The 17,637-nt window shown below is 36.8% G+C and overlaps 1 protein-coding gene across 3 annotated transcripts in view; it reads left to right on the forward strand.

The window, feature by feature from the left end:
- Nucleotides 1–925: 925 nt before the first annotated feature.
- The window catches only part of OTC (ornithine transcarbamylase), a gene marked incomplete at both ends in the record, with an annotated part of 57,684 nt that continues 40,972 nt past the window's right edge, over nucleotides 926–17,637 (forward strand). For all 3 annotated transcript variants that reach the window (XM_080718283.1, XM_080718285.1, XM_080718284.1), the window contains 3 exons: nucleotides 926–1,002; nucleotides 13,622–13,760; nucleotides 15,636–15,717. In XM_080718283.1, the coding sequence (XP_080574409.1) occupies nucleotides 926–1,002; nucleotides 13,622–13,760; nucleotides 15,636–15,717 (298 nt within the window). The remainder of the gene's footprint in view (nucleotides 1,003–13,621; nucleotides 13,761–15,635; nucleotides 15,718–17,637) is intronic.

Raw genomic sequence — 17,637 nt, forward strand, 5'->3', positions numbered from 1 at the left:
CTCCTATGGGCTGGTATTATGTATATTTATTTACATGTTTTATCATCTTTATTGAAATGTAAACTCTGCTATAATGAAATCATTTCCATCTCCGAAATTCTTTAGTCCATTTTGAAACACAGAATAGAATTTAGAAACTTCTGATTGATAGCTATGGATAAGTGAATGAATATAAAACTGTAGATAGTTACCTCAGTATTTGGAGAGGCTATCAAGGGAGGGGAATACAGTACCCTGCCCTCATTTCTACTGAGTGTGAGCTTCTGCAAGAATCAATAAGCAAACATTTTCAAAGACCTACTGTGTGCAGGGCTTAAAGGGGAACTCCAGGACTGAGATCTTTTAATTATACTTCTATCCCCTCTTGCTTCCTGACGACGACAACAACGACGACAACAAGCTCCCAAGCTATTTCTTTGTATTAGTTTTTTGTGGAAAGGCTGGAACTGAGAGGTAGGAAAATGGAAATACTCAGGGCTGTCACATCTACATCTGGGGTTCTGCACTGCCAATTCCCATTTTCTGAATGAGTTATTTCCATGTACCTTCCTTCACAGCAGCTAGCACTGCAGTGCCTTGCATACATTACATGTTTAATGGGTACTTGTCAACTGATTTTATGCAAGCATGTGACAGGATAAGTACATTATGGGAAATGAGAAGGCTGGACACTAAAAGAGGCAGGATTTTTTTTTCTTTCACAAAAAATACACAACACTGAAGTTAGGCTTAAAGTTCAAATGCCCCAGCACCCTGCCCTGCAGTATCTCTAAGCCAGAACAATCGGATAAGGTGGTTGAAGGGTGATACAACCTTTGCTCTTTCTCTGCAATCGAAAGCATTTGTAGCTTTTAGCTGGCTCCCACCGGCTGACTTGCTGTGGAGTTTTCAAGAGCAGAGATTCTACCCTTTTCAATATCAAAAGATGCTGTTTAATTTGAGGATCCTGTTGAACAGTGCAGCTCTTAGAAATGGTCACAAGTTTGTGGTTCGAAATTTTCGGTAAGTGAGTGTCGGTGATTTGAGTCTGATTTAGAAACCATGGCAATAAATGGAATTATATTCTGTAGATAAGTGCAGCCGTAAAAGGCCTCTTTCTGCAGAGTGTAATGCTGTGATCTACTCTTATGTGAGACAGATGTTTTTTAATTCCAGCTGAGGTTTCATTTCTCAGTCTTTCGGAAATCAGATTTCATTGTGCACTGGGGAGGGCGAGCCAACTATGGCAGGTACAACAGACTAAATGTTCTTGATGTCTTCCATTTGTGTACATTTTAAACTTGCTGAAGGAAGTAGAGGAATGAATTTACACAGGGTCTTCAGCTTGTATTTGGGTTTACTGGAAAACAATATATCAATTTAGGGTGTCGGGATAAATCAGTTCCTTCTTAATAAGGCTTGCAAATAGCAACTAGGAAAATATTTACAAAGCTGCTGCAAAGAAGCCTTACATGTGATGGGAATAACAGTATTTATTTCTTTTTACAAAATTCAAATTGTTGGTGGTGTGTGCAAAGGAGATTGTCTCCAACAAATTCATTATAAAAGTTGACATGCTGCTTACAGCCATTGAGCACATGTTTGAAGGTGGCATGAAGGGTGTCAGTGAGGAGGTGGATATTAGCTATCAGCTACAGATACTGTCGCCAGAAAGCTTTTAGTTTTATAGAAGTTTTCCTGTAACATAGTTGATTGTTGACAATCATATAGAATTTTCCCAGAGCCTCTTTACAAACTAAACCAAACTCCAAAACAACTGCACTGACTTCCTAAAGGAAGGAGGTTCTAGTCTGATGTTTTCTTCCACTATTAGGAAGTGAACTTAATCTGACAGTGGCCCTGGGCTTCCCTTTCCTAGAACATTGACAGCTTTAGGTTCTCTGGATTCCACTTTGCGTCACTTCTTTGGTGATTATAAGGCTCTTAGGAGCCACCATGACATTGTAAATTATAATGTAAATTAAACCTATAGTATTAGACCTAGGTGAAACCTCAGAGCCATGAAACAATGCTCTCTCTTATTTTATATATAAGATATATGAAATCCATAGAGATTATGTGGATTACCAATTAGCATCAGAGTTGGAACACATAACTTGAGAAAACCTTAGGTTTGGGAGTCTCAAGAACTATGTTTTAGGCTTCTATCACTACTGACTGTATGACCTTGAACAAGACACTAAACTTATCTGTAATGTCACTTCACCTATAAAATGGAGAAAATGGTAATACTTGCTCTGTATACATTACAAGTTGGTTCAATCATTCATTCAACAAATACTCACTGAACACCTACATGTGCCATGTCCTTCTCAGGATGTTGCAGATAAAAGTGGCAAATAAGATCATTCCAGAGACATAAAGTCACAGTCTACTGATAATTCTTGAAAATTTGTGTGAAGCCTATAAGTTAACAAACCAATGTTCATTGTTACATCAGATAAAATGTGATGAAATATTCCTCCATAGCTTTTAACTTTTTTATTGGTGCATCGTATTTATACATCTTGATGGGATACAAGATGGTGGAGTAGTCCATAGTTTTTAACAAAGAGAATTCACTGAGTTAAAAATACTCGAATGAAAAAATAATCAAAACTTGGAACTTAAACTTCTACTACTCTTGGGAAATTACAGTGATGCTGTTTTCCCCCAATTATTGTAGGTTAAATTTGACAAGTAAAACTTGATCCAACTGATTGGGCTTTTTTTTAAAGGTACTACTATCCTCTTGTCTATGCCCAGTAGGCAGACTGCATTTCTAGAAATCCTGGCTGACCATCGCTCATAGGGAATAGGGAATGGGCGAAACATGGCTAACTAAACCCAAATCTGTACTTATTCTTTGAAAATATAAAAGCCTCAAGTCAGCCAGGCGTGGTGGCACACACTTGTAATTCCAGCATTTGGGAGGTTGAGACCGGAGTATCGCAGTTTGTGGACAGCCTCAGCTACTTAATGAGGCCCTCTGCAACTCAGTGAGACCCTGTTTCAAAATAAAGAATAAAAAATTGGGCAGGGGGTGTAGCTCGAAGGTCAAATGACCCTGGGTTCCATCCCCAAACCCGCAAAAAAAAGCCTCCAAGTCATGAAGGTTATGATAAACTCAATTGTATGTGTCTATATTGAAAAAATAAGTTTTCATCAAATTGGTTTAAACATGATGTTCTCATGTGGAATGGGTATTTTTCTTTCCTATTGTGTTATTTAGCCACAATACTTGCCAGCTAGATGAATTCAGAATTGCTGATCTCCAGTAAGAACTACAACCTTTAACAAACCTCCTCAATAACAGAGAAAAGCTCCCTGGGATATTTTTTTTTACTTTGGTTTTTTGCCTTCTATCCAAGAGTTGAGTACATTTTCTCTCTTCCATCACTTGAGAAAAGTAGAAGACCCATGTTACACAACATACCAGGTGTGCTTAACCCTAGAGAATAATGGGAAATGTGCTTGGAGTTGGGCAGCACCACAATGCAGGGATTGCAGTTTGCCAGTTAGCAGCCATATTGCCATGACATGATAAAATAGCAGCTGAAGTGAGGCTGAAGCCATCCACACAGGCCCCCAGATCAATCATTTTTAGTCAATTAATTTTTTTTTACAAAATCAATAGGATCAGATACCAAGACTCATAAAAACACCCAATACACAGGTTTTCCATCTCACAAACAAGGCTCTGGAGCCTGGCTGTGTTTGGATAATAGTGTCCTATGATTTGTTGCCTATTAGGAAAACCACTTAGAGCTCTTAAAGAAACCACTAAAAAATCTCTTTCTTTATCAGAGAAGAGCAATTTGTAAGTGCAGTTCAATTTCATCTCACAAATAGAAATTTCTTCAAAGGATATTGAGCTAAGCCACCCAATTCTGTGGAGGTTATGGATTGGAGCTGGAGGTGACTGGTTTTCAGCTATTTTATTCCAGACCTCTATAAGGACTCACATAACTCATTATGTTCCTTCATCCCACACATACGCACATCCATACACACGTGGACACGCTGATGAAACTATTGCAAACCATTCATGTTCTTGCTTAGAGGAGAAAAATAGTGTTCTTTCGATTATTCACATTTTATGTCAAAATGTAAAATAAATGCCTTTTGAAAAAATGTATAACTTAACTGGACTTCAGAAAATCATACAAGGCATGCTATCAGGACAGGAATGGTGACATGATGTTTCCTTTGGCCAGTAGTAGAATTTTTTTTTCTACTTTGTTGTTTTTAGTAATTGAACTAAAAGAAGCCACAGATTTTCAGCAGCTTCAGGTTTCTAGCCCTTTAATAATATGTCTGCACAGACTTAGCCCTCATCTGAATTCTTCAATTCTCAAAGAAGTTCCATGATTTTAGAATATTAACTAAGGCATTTTAGAAGCACTTTGTTACTCAGTTATCAATAATTTATACCACATATCAGCCTGTGGCAACAGTAAGGAAGTGAACTTTTGTTAAAATTTCTATAACTGCTAATAATAAAGTGAATGAATTTGGCAAATATTTGTGGGTTTTTTTGTTTTTGTTTTTGGTATTGGCGATTGAATTCAGGGGCATTTTACCTCTGAGCTATGCTCCCAGCCCTATTTATTTATTTATTTATTTATTTATTTATTATTTTTATTTTGAAACAGAGTCTCACTAAATTGCTGAAGCTAGTCTCGAACCTGTGATCCTCCTGTCTCAGCCATCCAAGTACTGGGACTATAAGCACATACCACTTCATTCAGCTACGATTTGAGGTTTTTAGTATCAACTGAGTCATTTGAAGGTTTTCTTGTGAGAATAAAGTTGCTTTCCCTTTCATGCTTTCTAATGTACCTTTTGGGGAATGAAAGAAAGGGATGGAATTAAAGAGAATTGAGAAATCTTAGGCTTATAAGTTTCATGAGTATTCTGGAAAACAAAAACATGTAGAATCTCTGATTTAGTTCAATTTCAGTTTTTCAGGTGGCAAATTAAGGACAGCAATGGCAAATGACCTTCCCAAGGTCATAATTTATTCCTACAGCTAAGAGCTGGACTATTTAAAGCTTGAACTATTTCAAGCATATTTAAACTTTTTTTTTTTTTTTTTTTGCGGTACTGGGGATAGAACCCAGGGGCATTCTACCTCTGAGCTACACCCCCAGCCCTACTTTTTATTCTTTATTTTGAAACAGGGTCTCACTAAGTTGCAGAGGGCCTCACTATACTTAGGCCTCACTACTGCTGAGGTTGTCTGAGAACTGGAATGCTGAGATTACAAACGTGTGCCACCATGCTGGGCTTTATTTAAACTATTTAAATTAAACTATTTAACATTACTTTTATCCTTCCAAATTGATCAAATTGACCAATCTACCCCTCAACATCCTTTTTGAGGTACAGAAAAAAATACCTCAATTTTAAAAAATAAAATATGTCCCTAACGTTTGCCTTCATGAAAGGTTAAGAAAACATCAAAATTTTAGCCACAAGGTTTATTGGCCTTCTCTTATTCCAAAAACTAAAGTTTTTACCTCAAATTCTCAAAGGGGTTCAAAATATCATTTAACACTGAATTCTTTCCTATTCTGGCAAAGTCACCTTCTTATTGACCACATTTCACTCAAATTGAGCACTTTCTCTTCCAGCAAAGTGCAGTTATACCAGTGAACACATCCAAATTTCTCCCACTCCCCAATTTACCAGATTTGGAAAATCCAGGCTAGCAATGAAAGACTTCATTCTGCGAGTAGCAGATATTCTTCCATTTTCTAACTAGGAAGATATTTGGATAAAGGTAATATGAGAATCTATTACTGCCTTGGCTCTACTTCTTACCATTTAGTGATTTGAGGTTAAGAAATATCTGCAATTATTTTTTCAAAGGGCCAAATTAATATAAGGAATGAGGTAGACCTTTTTCAAAGGCTCTGGCTTTAACCAGGCTGCAAATGACATTTTAAAAATATTTGTGGTATTTTATTTTATTTTGATTGACATAATATTTGTGCACATTTATGAGGTACAATGTGATATTTTGATTCATGTATATATTGAGTTGTGATCAACGCAGGGTAATTAGCATATCCATCACTTTGACAGTTTGATGGGAAATCTATACATGGTTCCCATTGTTTGCCCCAATGTTGTATCCTCCTTGTGTGTGAGCTGAAGAATGATAATGCTATTTAGGTCTGGTTTACCAAAGCAATTTCCGGTTTACTTTTGGCTTACGCCTTGTACACTTTAGTACAAGAAGACACAGCACTATATGAGAAGGATAAAATAATGATATGGTCTGTGGTTCTGGTGCTTGTTAGCCAGAGTAGGCTGCCTCCAACTGAGGCACAGATTCTCCATAGGAGTTTAACTTTATGTTAATGGCTCTACCTGGCATAGTCAAGTGTGTGCTTATCATCACAAAGCAAGAAAATGCTTGATACAGACCAGAAAATAGAGGCTTGTGTTAGAGGCATTTTAACATGATCCGATTGTGGAGCTCTTCTCCTTTATTCTAGCTCTAATATAGCTTAGGAAAAAGGTGTGGCGGCTTCATTTTGGAGCCAAGGGGAGGTCTATGAGAAGATAGTAAACAGGATAGGAATTTAAAGTACGGCCATTGTGTTTGCTTTCCTTCCAGTGATAAATTTTCCTGGTTAGTTCTTGATATCACTGAAAAACAACTCTTTTTCCCAAGCTAACATTTCCTGCCCCACCTACTGGACAGGACTGAGAGGGGTGGTAACTACTCTAATGAGTTTTCAGTGGTATAAACAGCATGGCCCCCTTTGATTTAGGCACATTGTTTTAGAGTTTTTAATCACTCAAGTTCTCATATACTTGTATGATAAGATGTACAGTATCCCTTTCTTTACCCTTTTGTCCTTAAGAACCCTGGATATTTATTCTGTCTAAAGGGGGTGTGTAGATCACTGTTATTGTACTCCAGATTTAACTCTCACCACACTACAAGTAAATACTAGTTCTTGTTTCTCACCAGTTTTCCAGTTTGGGGCACTTGACCAAGTGAGATGTTCAGTACTTGGTAGGCTGAGACAGGAGGATAACAAGACCAGACACAAGAACTTAGCAAGATCCTCAGCAACTTAACAAGACCCTTTTTCTAAATAAAAAATAAAAAGGGCTGAGTGTGTAGCTTGGAGGTAAAATGCCCCTGAGTTCAATTCCTGGTACCCCCCTACACATACACATATACACAGCTATGACAAGACTACTTAGTAAAGTTAAGGAAGGAATCTCATAGGAGATTTAATCTCATAGGTATTTAATTTCCCAGTCTGAGAAGAGGGAAGAAGCTGTGAAACCTGAGGGGAGAGTGTATGGGATGAAGGGAATGGTATTTTCAAAGAGTCCTGCAATGGAAACACATCTGGAGTACAGGCAGCCTTTCCTATACATGCTCCAAATATGCATGAATTTTAATTAGCACAATTTAGATAATAACACCCATCTTCCAAGAACACAATTCAAATTTTAGTTACCATTAGTTGTAAGTACAAACTTCACTGAAGCTCTTCAGTTCATGAATCACTATATAAATAACAGAGGCACATCACGATCAGTGACCAATCACATCACTTCTTATAAACTCTGTGGTGACTTGCCACTGTGCATCTATTATTCAGGTCACATTCAGACAGCAAAGAGTATAGTTGTGCTGCCTCTTTTTCTCCTAGAGATAAGCCCATAGATATTTGTGTGTGTTCTAAAAATCTGTTCATGTACGCATTCAGACACTTCTAGGTGGAAAAGATGATATTCAGATTCCACTAGGAGGTGCAACAGAAAATCATGTTGCAAAGGACAGTGAATCTTTCACTGAAACAGCAGCGGCACGATTTCAAAGACTGTGTGTGTGTGTGTGTGTGTGTGTGTGTGTGTGTGTGTGTGTATTTCGAGATTGAGCCCACGGTCATTCTACCTCTGAGCTACCCCTCCAGGCCTATTTTATTTTTTATATTTGAAACAAGGCCTCACTAAGTTGTTGAGAGTCTCACTAAGTTGCTGGGGCTGTCTGCAAACCTGCAATTCTGCAATCCTCCTCTCTGCCTCCCAAGAACTGGGATTACAGGTGTGTGCCACCACTCCTGGCTCCCACACAGAAATTTTATAAGAAGAGCTAATCAAAATATGGAACCTTCACGGACATGGAAGTGCAGTAGAGAAATAAAACTGATAGAACTTCAGGTTAAATTTAAATGGGATGTAAATAGAGTTATAGAAGAAACAGTGATTGTGAGATTGTTGACCTTTCCTGTTTGAGAGGCACTAAATATATAGTAGGGGACTTAGTGAAGACAACCTTATTGACATAAATGCATAAAATGTTTGTGAAGGAAAGAATGAAGAAGCCCCAGTGGAAGCAGTAACAAAAATATTCTTTATTTTAAAGGAGTTGTAAGAGGTGTTGTGCAACATTGAAAGTGCAAAGGGTAAAATGTTCGAATCAAACAGAAAGTGGAATGACAATTCACCAAAGCATAGGAAAATGCTTGCTCTATTTTGTAAGTTAGATGACAAGGAAGCACGCAGTGTTCAAACTAATTTTAAGAGTTTTTACAAAAAAAGTACTATAATTTCAATGTTTTTTTAAAATTGTGTTGTACTCAGTTACGTCATTTACAGGGAAATGGATGGAACTGAAGAACATTATGCTAAGTGAGATTAGTCAGTCACCGAAAATAAGAAATCAGATGCTCTCCCTAATATGCGGAAGCTAGGAAGAAAATGGGTCATAGGAGGAACTCTAGACAAAAAGGAGATACTATAGATGAGCAAATAAGGCGACCTAACTTGGGGGATAGAAGAAGGGAAGAGAAAAATTCCCTAATGTGCACAATGTACACTAACAAACATATCAAAATCAATCACTAAGCCAAACAATGAGGGGGAGAAAATTGTGTGGGAATGGGGTAAGGACTAATTGGGTGATGTGTGCACGTATGTCTCCACCATCTTGTACTCCATTAAGATGTATGACTACAATGCACCAATAAAAATTTTAAAAAAGAAAATTAAAAAACATAAAATTACATACTAAAGATACATCATCTTTAGTATTTTTGTCTCATCACACATTTATAATGGGGAATAAGAGTTTTTAATGTTTGACCAAAATATTAAAATCATGGAGCAATTATAAAGGTTGTACATTGCACAGTTTCAGGTTTAATGATTATTTGCATTCTCACACTACCACTCAAAGCCAAAACTACCTATACTTTTTTTAAAGCAAGCTTTGGAGGACACTATGCTCAGTGAAATAGGCCAGTCACAGAGAGACAAATGCTGCATGATGCTCATAGGATGCATATAAAATGGTCAAATTAATAGAATCAGGGAACATAGTAATGATTGTCAGGGGTTTGAGAGTAGGGAATATGGGGAGTTATTCAATGAACATAAGTTATTTCAGTTTTTAAGATGAATAAATTCTATAGATCTGTTGTATTACATCACATCTATAGTAAACAATATGGTTCTGTGCACTTCAAAATTGTTAGGAGAGCCAGGTGCGGTGGTGCACGCTTGTAATCCCAGCTCTTTGGAGGCTGAGACAGGAGGATTGCACAGGTTTGAAGCCAGCCGCAGCTACTGAGTGAGGCTCTCGGCAACTTAGTGAGACCCTGTTTCCAAATAAAATAGAAAATAGGTCTGGGAGTATAACCTGGAGGTAGAAAAGCCCCTGGGTTCCACCCCGAGTACCACAAAAAAAATTGTTAGGAGAATAGATTTCATGGTAAGTGTCCTTACTGCAAAACAAACAAACAAAAAAAATGTGACATAAGGAAACATTGCTGGGGAGAATTTATCTGCTAACATTTATTGGAAGTGCAATCTCCACAAGAGATAAGGTGTAAGGGCAACATTATCAGCAGCTGCTTCTGGGGAGTCTAAAGTCATGGAAGAGAAAATCTTCTGATTGTGTTCCAAGGAGAATTTGAGGTACAGTTTCTGATCTATATAGATTTGAAAATGCTTTGATTTGTCTTGCCTCTGTCTTGACAAAAAGGAAACATTAAGCGAGATATTTGTTCTTTTTATTTTTATACTTAAATCTGTCAGTGGAGAAACAGCAGCATGTCTCCCAATGCAGTCCCATCAGCAGAACATTTACATCAATCCCTAATCACATACATAATCCCACCTCCAATCTAGAAAATTATTGAAGTATGTAAGAACAAATATGAAGAAAGCCCAGAGATAGCATATCTTTTTCAATCTGTCTTAAAGTGAAAGCATAAGAGCTGGAATTTGAAGCTTTTGAAGTAAAAATGTTGCTCTTCCTCTTTCCTGTCTCCTTTCATGGAATTTGTGGAGAAGTTTTGTAACTTGAACATTTTTCATTTTTTTCATTTCTATTTTTATTTCTTTGAGACTGAAAAAGAACATCATAATTCTAGATCTATGATATTCTTTTAAATGAAACCCATAGCCCTGCAACAGGAGAGTATATAACAAAATGCTGCAGGGCCTGAGAGTACAGGAGAATATTGAACCCCTAAGTTCAGCTTTTGTAGGCTTCCAAATAACCAGAAGTCTGAGTTAGCACTCTAGGTAAAAAGTAAGGCCTCAAAATGAACTCACAGGTTGGAGGTTGGTTTTCCTGTTGTTGATGGATGTGAGTTCTACAGGTATAGTGATGTTTTCCAAATTCCTTGAAATGTAGGGAGCAGGGTTTTCCAGCAAATTATTTTCCTCTTTTAAAATAATATTGGATAAGATCTTAATCCATAGAATAGTAGTGTGTTTTTGTTAAACACGGAGTCAAGAGAGTATTTCTTTTGTTATCACATGTTGATTGTATCTTATTCCAGAAGAAAAAAAAATTCTCAAAACTGCCATAAATATGAATTGGTAAATATTAAGATGTCATACCTTCATTCCAGACCACATATGTAAACTTGGTTTGCAGATCCCCATAAAATGGCTCCAATTGACCTTGCAAGTACATGAATATTCATCAAAGGCTTTACTTTTCAGCAGTATAAGCACTTGTATATTCTATATATTGCTTAATATTATCACTAATTAATATTTTCTGAACCAAATGCATAACCAACATTTTTAAGTAAATTCAGATTCCCTGCCTAAATGCCTTTCCTCCACAGTTATCAAATGGGTGACTACTATGATTGATCTATTGTATACATTTGTGTATGCTTTTCACTAGGGTTTCAGTAGAAGGAAGAAAATAAAAGCCATTCAGAAAACTTCTTTAGCCAGCAAAATATTTTTGCATATTTACAAACTTCTTTTTTTAAATATTTTGTTCTTCTGAATCCAAATATTTATTCACATTTTTATCTTTGTGTTATTATATACATAGTCTGTTACCATAGTAACACAATCTTATAAATAATAAAATACATTATGTATTGATGTTCAAGTTTTTAATTTAGGAGTATGTAATTAAAAAATGGGGACATTACTCACAATAAACTTGATTACTATATAATATATAGATGTATTGGAGCATAATATTGTACATATATATATATACAGTTACTATTTTTGATTAAAAATAAAACTTTTATAAAAGGAAAATAACGTTAAACCCCCAAAAAAGAAAAAGGAATATTTGAAGAGTATTAGCATTTGTATGATGTGCTCCTCCCTAATGGAGTGTATACTCTGTATTCAATTCAAGCATAAGGAAAATGACTCCAATAAAACTAATATCAGCTGGGGATGGTGGCACACATCTGTTGTCCCAGGACTTGGGAGGCTGAGATAGGAAGATCGTGGGTTCAAGGCCAGCCTCAGCAACTTAGCAAGACCTTCAGCAACTTAGAAAGATTCTTTTTCAAAATAAAAATTTAAAAATAGGGCTGGTGTGTGTGGCTTAGAGGTAGAATGCCCCTGGGTTCAATCCCCAGTGTCTACCAATCAATCAATATCACCAATAAGAGAGCACTGAAGTGTTGTAAACCAATGTTAAGCTATACCTGATAAAACTAAAGTGAGGTGCTGGCTCAGTTGTTCTGATGGAAGAACAAGAGAGGAGTCTATTCTGGAATCGATTCTTGTCAGAGCAAAGCACATGGAGGGCTTCCCATGAACCAACAGGGAATGAGAAAGTCACTTAGCGTAATATTTTAGATCATGAGAGAGATAAATTCTGGAGAAGTAGAAAGATAGATCTCAGCAAAAGAAGGCTAGATGTATCCCCTTAATGCCAGAAAAAAATGTAATTCTCCACATCAACAACTGCTGTGAGAGCCGAGCGTGGTGGAGCACGCTTGACATCCCAGTACTTGGGAGACTGAGACAGGAGGATCACAGGTCTGTGGCCAGCCTCAGCTACTTAGTGAGGCCTTTCGCAACTCAGTGAGACCCTATTTCAAAAATAAAAAGACTAAAAAATAGGGTTGAGAGTGTAGCTCAGAGATAGAATGCCCCTGGGTTCTCAGTACCGCAAAACAAAACAACAACAACAACAAAAAGCTGCTGTGGGAGAGATCTGATGATGATGGAGTTCTCCAAAAGACCCTCAAAGATCACCCCACAAGAGAAATAGTCAGCCTCAAATACCTACACCAATGCTAGCTAGCTAGAACAGAGGTAAGCATTATCTTGGCTCTTAATGCATCACCTTCCTTTGGCCTCACTTGGAGAAACTGAAGGCACATAAACAGAGGAAACAGCTCATGGTCCTTCTTTTCCCATAGGCAGGGACAGCTAGAATTAAGCATGAGCTAAAAGAGAGGAGTCAACTTGCAGTAAATTTCTTAAGCCTTAAAATAAAATTACTAGCTAGGGGCAGTAGTGCATGCCACCCAGTAATTCCAGTACTTGGGAAGCTGAGAGAGAAGAATGGAAGGTTTGAGGCCAGCCTTGGTAACTATACTCTCAACAACTTAGTAAGACCCTGTTTCAGAATAAAAAAATAAAATAAAATGGGTTTGGAGATAGAGCTCGGAGGTAGAACATCTCTGGTTACAATCTCTAGTATAAAAACAACAGCCAAAATTATTACTATTTTTATTTTAGTATTCCATGTCATTTTTACTAAGGCTCATTGGGGTAGTAAAATAAGGTCATTTTTATCTTTCTGAAAGTTACTAGGAAAGCTACAGGGCCAATTGTATTTTCATTCAGGAACAGAAGACCAAACAAGTCTCCAAAAACAGGTTTGAAAAGTAGAGAAGGGAAAATGGAAGGGTTTTTTTTTTAATGTGCATTACAAATTCTGCTTGTACAGTCTAATTATTTCAATAATAATAGTTAAAATTTATCAAATGCATATTACATGCCACACACTGTCTGTTTGACATGTATCAAATCATTTTATCATTGCAACAACCCTGTAAGATTATTATACTTGTTTTCTCGGTGAGAAATTTAGGTGCAAAGAGAGGTTAACTTGTCTGAGGTCATATGATTAATAAGTGGCAAAGCCACTCATATGGGCTATTTCAATCGAATCAGAGTTCATTTATCTCAAACAAAATACTGTATATCTAAAATGGAAATCATGGCTATTATGAGATTCAGTACATTAACACTTTGCAGAGACAAATGAGGCTACATTTGATTTACTGGTTTTTTTTAAGAATAGAACAATGGACCACCATATAATGTGTGTTTTTTTTTCTTTTAAGATATATTTCTCCCCATTCTTCTTTTGTAGGTGTGGACAACCACTACAAAATGAAGTACAGCTGAAGGGTCGTGATCTTCTTACTTTGAAGAATTTTACAGGAGAAGAAATTAAGTACATGCTATGGCTATCAGCAGATCTGAAATTTAGAATAAAACAGAAAGGAGAAGTATGTAATAGTTCCCTCTTACCTTTCATTACCACCAATCAGCCTTTTCAAAAGCAATCTTCCCAAAGAAAGACAGAAAAAATACATTAAAATTCTTAAACAGTAGCTAAGTAATAAAACCTCACAGACAAGGTAATTGATTATCACTGAGTGTACAGGCATATAAAAAAGCATAAAATCAGTTATTCTATGACAAGTCTTTCATATGGAATGCTGAAATTCATTATTAACTGGATTAGAACCTAAGAAAGAAATCATCTGTCTGGAAAGATTGTTTTTATACTTCCCTTTTTTTTTCTCGTTGCATTTTCTATCAAATTAAGTATAAGGATGGCATATTTTTCTAGCAAGAAATTTTAGTTCTACATGCATATCAGATATATGACCATTAGAATAATATGAAAATTCACAATGATGTGATCATATTTGTAAAAATTCAATTAGCAAAGAAACAATTAAATGGTAGCCAAGACAGGAATACAGTGCTTACCTGTAAGCATTATTATTCTGCATTTTGAGCAATTTATGTTTTAAACACAATTAATACAGTAGCTTCATTTAGACTCTTAATTGTGAAGGCGTTTTTGTATTTCAACCTTGTACAAAAGGTTTTTTAAAAGCTGCTTGCAGATTGACAAAGGTTGACCCGACCTTGATTTTCTTCTCTAGTGGGCTGGCTCTTTAGGCTCCAAAGAACAAGGTGAGTACAGGAGTGACTTAAACTGCTACCGGTAGAATTCCCTACAGAACACCTGAAATGAAGATAAAAGGTCTCCCTAGATCCCAGACCTTTGTTACCCACACACCATGTATGAGGAAGTTTAGGTGTTAGGAATCTGTTTTGTTCCAGAACTCATCTATCAGAAAGTCCATCTACAGAAGCAGAAGGAGGAAGAGCCCCACACTACACCCAAACTCTCTAAATTGTGTTTTCAAATGACTTCCAGAAACAAAGCCTTTGTACTCTCACAAGGATGCATGATGTATGTATAGTTGAAAATCTGAGGCTTAATCACTGACCTAAGTAGGAATGTTAGTGTTCCGTGTTGTGACAGAGTGGTGTGCTCCTAGCTGAGAAAACATTGCCAAACCAAACCTCTTCATGGTCATTGAAAACTGAATGGGGTTTTCAGTGGAGTGTGGTGGTGCACACCTGTAACCCCAGTACTTGGGTGGCTGGGACAGGAGGATCACAAGTTTGAGGCCAGTCTCAGCAACTTAGCAAAAGAAGACCTTGTTTCAAAATTAAAAATAAAATAGGATTGGGGGTATTGCTCAGAGATATATGTTCTGGGTTCAGTCCCTATTACCAAAATATATTAGATGATTGTTCCAGTATAAAATATTATTTTGCTTTGGAACAAATGTCCAGGTTCAACCCATAATAATCAATACTAGTTTTTGAATATATGGCAATGAGCTATGGGGATTACTGTTCCCTTTCCCACATTTGCATTGGAAATGAAAAAAAACTTAAGTTCACTTTGTGTGTGTGTGTGTGTGTGTGTGTGTGTGTGTGTGTGTGACCCAGGGGCAGTCTACTTCTGAGCTATACTCCCAGCCCTATTTTTATTCTTTAGTTTGAAACAGGGTCTCATTAAGTTGCAGAGGGCCTCACTAAGTAGCTGAGACTGGTCTTGAACCTGTGATCCTCTTGTCTCAGCATCACCCCCCAAGTACTGGGATTACAAATGTGTCCCACCATGCCTGGCTCTAAATTCACTTTTTAAGCAATATTTGGAAGAGTTATTTGAAATTAGTGATTATTTTTTCTATATTTCCTATTGATATGAAGAATAAGTTTTGAAATAATCCTCCATACTGGATACTAAATATATTTTTCATTTTAATTATGTTTTTGTCCACGCTTTTCAGTATTTGCCTTTATTGCAAGGGAAGTCCTTGAGCATGATTTTTGAGAAAAGAAGTACTCGAACAAGACTGTCCACCGAAACAGGTGAGTCTACCAAAATCCTAACACTTGTGTTAAAAAGGACTTCAACCTATTTGTTGCCTGGTGAGGACTTGGGAGTGTAAGTCAGTAGGGGTATTTGGGTTATGGCTCTTTAGCAATCACAAGGCACAAACGTGTTCACTGGGAGCAGTAGTGCAAGCCTATGAATGCTTCTTCTAGTACTCATAAAAACTGCAAGCAGAAGGATTAGCATCATCTGGAGGGATTTCATGAAGTTTTTAAAAGCCCCACATTAGCTTTTTATTTTCAGGGCAACACATAGATGGATGCTAAATCTCAGACCTCAAACTCATGGGAGTAAAAAGTATGTTTATTTTTATAATATGTGCATAACTTTTTCTAATGTGCCCCAATTCTGCTGGATGGTAGAAACTTAATCTCAGTCACCTTAGGCAATCCTCTGTTGTTTCAGGATTTACTTTCTGAATTTAAGATCTCCTCTCCCTTTTGCCACAGCCATGGCTAAATCCTGAAGGGTATCTGGATGTCAAGATATCTAGGAAAATGAATATCTGGTCCTTGATGATTGATGATTGGGACATCATCATCAAGTATCTATGCCGGAGTATACTGAAATGTCTACATTTCCATTAAATCTCAGCAGTCTCCAATTTATTGCCGGGTTTGTTTCCTTCTGATCACAAGACCTGAGATATCTCTTTGTAGTTCTCCAAGCCACACTGGTTACCGAGATACTGAAAGCCCATCTCTATTGTTTCTTCCTCATTCTGGAAGCCAGTGAGTGTTAGAACATTTGTTCCTTCTTAGAGCTCTGTCTTAAAATCAAGAAACCTATGTTTTCACTTCTGCAGTTCTTCAAACTCATTCTAAGTTTCTATCATCCTCTCTATCGTTTGTAAATTGGCTTGGAGAACACACAGCACAAACAATGTTAAAGGTCCATCAAGTTCTATTTCTGTTCCTATTTCTCTCTTGCTCCCCTTCTAGTATTGAAGGATGGGTAATTAAAGCGGGAGAATAAAAATTGTTCTGACTCTCCATGTATTCCGCCAAATCTATTGTCTGTTCTTAGATTTCTAGGCTGTGAAAACTCAAACTTCTCATTTTTCTCAAGCTATTATCTCTACAATGAGTTTCAAAAAGTCTATTTTGAAACTCTAAGACACAAATTGCCTCTTTTCTTTCTCTCTGAATCTCTGCTCTATTAGACCTCCATTGAATCAATAATATAACTGATCAAATGAACATTCAGACAATGTTGAGGAGAAAGTATCACAAACAAAAGCATATTGGTCGATTCTTCTAATATCTCACCCTGCCTTACAAGCATTAGAGATTTCTAGGGCTTAGACACAAACAGTATTACATGTGATTTTTGCCTTGTAATGATCAATAATAAAATTCAACAAATAGATAACAAAAATGAAGTTCAGGGGGATTAAGTGACTTGATAAATTCACTCAATTAATACAACTAGCACCAAGATTCAGATCTCAAGTCCACTCTTCATATTAATTATTATTTTATTTTTTGTAATTCTGGAGATTGAACTCAGGGACATTCTGCCTCCAAACTACACCCCACAGTACTTTTTATTTATTTTTGTTTGTTTGTTTTAGAATCAGGATCTCACTAGGTTACTGAGGGTCTTGTTAAATTGTCGAGTGTGGCCTCAAACCTGTGATCCTCCTATCTCAGCCTTCTAATTACTGGGATTACAGGTGTGTACATGTATGCTTCTACCATCTTGTACTACATTAAGATGTATGACTACAATGCACAAATAAAAAGAAAAAATTTCTACAAATTGCATTAAGATTTTTGTTAAATGATGGGTTTTTCTAAAGAAGTACTCTAAAACCTGCACAATATTACAAACCGTAACAACAAATGCATGAGGAAAGGAATGTTTGACTTTAAAACTTATGGTTCACAGAGCAT

Source organism: Muscardinus avellanarius (genome assembly GCF_963383645.1).
Source record: "Muscardinus avellanarius genome assembly, chromosome: X".
Classification (NCBI taxonomy): Eukaryota; Metazoa; Chordata; class Mammalia; order Rodentia; family Gliridae; genus Muscardinus; species Muscardinus avellanarius.